The 4,255-nt window shown below is 38.7% G+C and overlaps 1 protein-coding gene across 1 annotated transcript in view; it reads right to left on the bottom strand.

The window, feature by feature from the left end:
* TANC1 (tetratricopeptide repeat, ankyrin repeat and coiled-coil containing 1) overlaps positions 1-4,255 on the bottom strand; it is a 201,068-nt gene that overhangs the window by 13,614 nt on the left and 183,199 nt on the right. Inside the window, 4 exon segments of the mRNA XM_019553854.1 lie at positions 762-937; positions 1,253-1,376; positions 1,902-2,078; positions 3,885-3,917. Coding sequence (XP_019409399.1) covers positions 762-937; positions 1,253-1,376; positions 1,902-2,078; positions 3,885-3,917 — 510 coding nt within the window.

Genomic DNA, 4,255 nt, shown 5'->3' with positions numbered 1-4,255 from the left:
AGAGCACCATGAGTGCTTGTACAGCCATGCCAGGGGTCCTGCAATGACCTCTGCTAATTCCCTCAGCACTCTGGGGTGGAGATCATCAGGACCAGCTGATTTAAATACATCCAGTCCCTCCAGAAGTTCCCTGACTAGATCCTCACTGGCCGTAGGTCTGGGTGCGCCTCCCTTGGGGCCTACGTGGAGAGACTTACAGAAGAAAAGTCTTGTCCTCCATGCCACACCAAGACTGCAGGATCCCTACCCTTACAGTTACAGGAAATACCATTTAGGGACACAGAAATTGACCTCCTGTTCTTAACTGCTCTGCACCGTTATCTTCTTTATGTCCCTCTCACTTGAGGCCTTTGCTCCACAGGATTACCCAATTCTAGCAGGTTAGCTAGAGCTAAGAATGCATTTCTCTGGTGGGTCTCCCACAGATTTTTTTTTAAAATTCCAGTACATATAGCATACAAATTGTAAAAGTTATTTCTTACTGAGATTTGAAACACCCACTATAAAATACTATAGCCCACTGTAAAGTACAAAGGCATGGCACTTGGCCTCCAGTACAATTACCTGGGTACTAAAAATCTGCTGATTTCCCCTGCACTGCAATCCAGACATGCATGAGGTAATGAAAAAAGGGAAGTTAAGCCTACTGACAACCTGCCTAAAGTTTCCTTCATCCACAGTTCAACTGACAAGATTCAGATTGCTTCAGACTGCAAGTTTAAAATAGGCTTGGTGGTTTTCCCACAATTAACTCTACTTACAATATCAGCGTCCCCATAGAAAGCTGCCAAATCCAAGGGTGTTCGGCCATTTTTGTCCGTCTGATCTATCGTTGCACCTTTTTCAACCAAATGTTGAACCACGCCTTTATGGCCCTTTAAGCAAGCCCAGCTCAGTGCTGTTAGCCCCTCTCTATCCAGTGATGAAATGGCTGCACCTGAAATAAAACACAGATGGATTTTTGTTGCTGTTTTAAAAAGCAGTGCTTAGCATTATCATTAAAACTGAAGTTTGATCATTCAGCTTTATTTTGAACTTCAAAATACTCAAAAATCAGTTTCCTTTTTCTGTTCCCCCCATCACTTCCCCTCAAAAATAACATTCTTTTAGCATACAGCACATTAATAAGGCACTATTTAAAACTATTAAAACATTTTAGAGGCTGAAAAAAATCCATAAAGCTTGCCTTTCTGAAATTAAATATGCAAAAAACTGGTGCAGTAATGCAGTTTTAACTAATTATTTATTTTACCTTTGGAAAGTAGAAATTCCACTGTGCTCAAATGTCCTTCACAAGAAGCCACCATAAGTGGTGTCCTGCCTTGCTTGTCACTCAAATTAACATCAGATCCATGCTCTAACAGAAGCTCTGCAATCTGAAAAAGGATGTTTTAGTTTAAAAATTATTTACACTGATAGACTTAGTCAGTAACAGCCCTTTTCAGAAATACATGTCATTTATATTCAATCTTCGACAATTTATGTTGAGATTAAAACTCTGCCAGCCCTAGAAAACCAAGCTCTCAGTCGCCCCCCTCAAGGCTACCTTGCCAGCCAGAAGCCGCCCGAGATTGAACTGATCTTCCATCTATTCTATCTATAGTCTTCCTATTTAGAAAGAAGCCACAGCAGTATGGTATTTATTGGGTTATTGTAGTGTACAAGAGCCTTCATCACAGACCAGAACCCCACTGTGTTAGGCACTGGTCACCTCTTAAATTGCCTACTCTCACCTCCAGTTACGGAAAGGGTGGGTTTTCACCAGTCCCCCAAGAACTAGCTTAGAAGACTAACATAAAACATGCACCGAGTTATTATGTGTGTATATGTGAAGGAAGAATTAAAAAACTCAGGAAGCATCTCCCATATCAGCTCTTTTTATTCCTGGGCATTTGTCGCACCTGCCAATGTCCCTGGCGCACGGCACAGAAAAGTGGGGAGACCCCCCTCCTGTTGGTTCTTGTCACAGCAGCTCCATGTTCCAGAAGTACTTCACATGCTTCCAGCTTCCCCCGCCCTGCAGCAGCCGAAAGGGCTAAAGAAAATCAAATGTCAACAACATTAATTGCGTAACACATCTTATTACCAAGAGCAAAAATAAAACACCACATTTTTCAACCAAACAAACCTCCATATGATATCTGCAACTTTCTGATCTAATTTTCTCTAGATCCAATTAGTGGTTCAAAAACCTTTTTTTGCCTTTTAATCATCCTGCCTACCCCCTTCTCACCCCACACAGGCCCAGCATATTAATAAAGTAAACTCAATGTTTGCTATAAATAATAAATAATAGCTTGAAGGTTCAATCTTGAGGCTCAAGCATTTCAGTACACCATGACTGAAGAGAAGCTAGATCAAAATAGTAACTAAAACATGTACATGACTGGTACGTAAGACGACTTTCTGCGGAAGTCTAATTTGCACAAATCAGCCAACATTATGAGTCTATTGTACTACTTTTTTTTTTATTTTATTTTATTTTTTTTTTACAAGATTTACTTGTTTTCTCTAGCTAGTTTATCTATTTTTGCAGCAAACAATGCATGGGAAAAGTAATAATATTACAGTAATAAAGAGCATTGATTCCTAACTTTCCCTAATTTTTTAGGCACTAAATGAATGGTGAATTAATACCATATATTTGATAATAACATTTTTACCAGTCATAAAAATACTTTCAAACAGCTCAACAAGTTACAGTATATGCAACTCCTGATTTTTACCTAATGCTACTTTGGGATGAAAACACTAGTAGTTGGCCTCTGGACAAAAAACAAATAGGTACACAGGGTAGCCATTTGTGCTGAGTTAGAGTACCATATCCATGTTGCTATTGCCATGTGCTGTTAGGGTTGATCATTCTAACAGTATGGTAGCATGTGTGTATAGGCAACAATGATAAAACTCTCGACATGACCTTTATTTATTACAGACATTTATAAGGTGCACATCATTGTACATGGCTTATGATAAGGCGAGTAATTCTCATCTGTAATGCACTAATACCTTGTGACCCCTCTCAGCACCATGACTTTAAAGAGAGTTCTGCAGTAAGTCTATGCATTTAAACAACTCAATCACCTTTTCCCATACTTTATTATGCTTTTTCACTTTTCACTGTGACACTCTTTGAAGCTTGAAAATAAAATATTTTCCCATCATGATTTTGTTCTCTTCCATTTGGCACACATCAGCTTTTTGTGCGTTTTAAATGGAGCTTGAAATTAACATGGGGCTTTTTGTTGTTGAGTTCTTTGTATCCGCATCACCAATGATGTCAATGCTGCTCTGAAAATAGTGCTTACAAGCTGGCTTCTGCAAGAACCAGCAAAGGATTCACAACTCCACCATTTCTGTCTAAATGTGGCATAAACAGTGAGCACACTGTACCTGATTTTATTGCTCTGTGAAAATACAGATTTCTTTTATTACAAATTTTTCAATAATATCAAAATAAACTTTGAACTTGCACAGAGTCGCAGAAAAGTAATGAAAGCAATCACTGCACAGACTGGTAAATCTGTAAATTTCCTTTGAAGCGCCATATGACTCGCATCTCTAGCTTACTGCTACCTTGCTATTTTAAAATTAGACCAAACGTTTAGGTCTAAACAACTTAACAGTTACTCTTATAGACTCCTAATGTATAAATATCACTATTAGAAGAGCAAACAAACTGCCGTCTTAAAACAGACCTCAGATTTATCTTCTCAGCTCTTTTGCTCAGGGTGCAACTCTGAAGTTAGTTGCAGCACCAACATGACTAAAGTATGCCATATTCGGAAACGAGAAAAGCTAAAGCATAGCTTAGAGCAAGCTTAAACAAACAATATCATGACAAAGCTGCATTCAGGAATTCCAAGCATTCTGCTGAAAAGGACCACCTCTGATCTGCCTAATGTACTCTGCAAAAGCTCAACCCACTTGCCCTTAATAAAAAAAGAAAGAATTTAAATGAGCAGCTAAACAAGCAACTGATGCAGAATGGAAAATATGAGAGCAGCCCATTAGGCTGAAGGAAAACTAATAATCTTTGGCATATCTTTGGTCTGCAGCCAAGAGTGTCACAGGGAAGTAGTAATTAGGAGGAAAAGAGGATGTTTTTTTGTCTGAAACAAGACAGGCACAAAGTTTAGAAATCTATTTGAAAACAAGATTATAAATGGCTACCACAGCTTGTAGTATAATGCAAAACATTAAACATTGTATTTCATAGCCACTACATTGTCTGAGAGAAGTTGGTAATAGCTAC

This window comes from Crocodylus porosus, unplaced genomic scaffold, assembly GCF_001723895.1.
Source record: "Crocodylus porosus isolate Cpor-Errol unplaced genomic scaffold, CroPor_comp1, whole genome shotgun sequence".
Taxonomy (NCBI): Eukaryota; Metazoa; Chordata; order Crocodylia; family Crocodylidae; genus Crocodylus; species Crocodylus porosus.
Note: the sequence above shows the minus strand (reverse complement) of the source record. Positions and strands in the feature narration are given on the sequence as shown.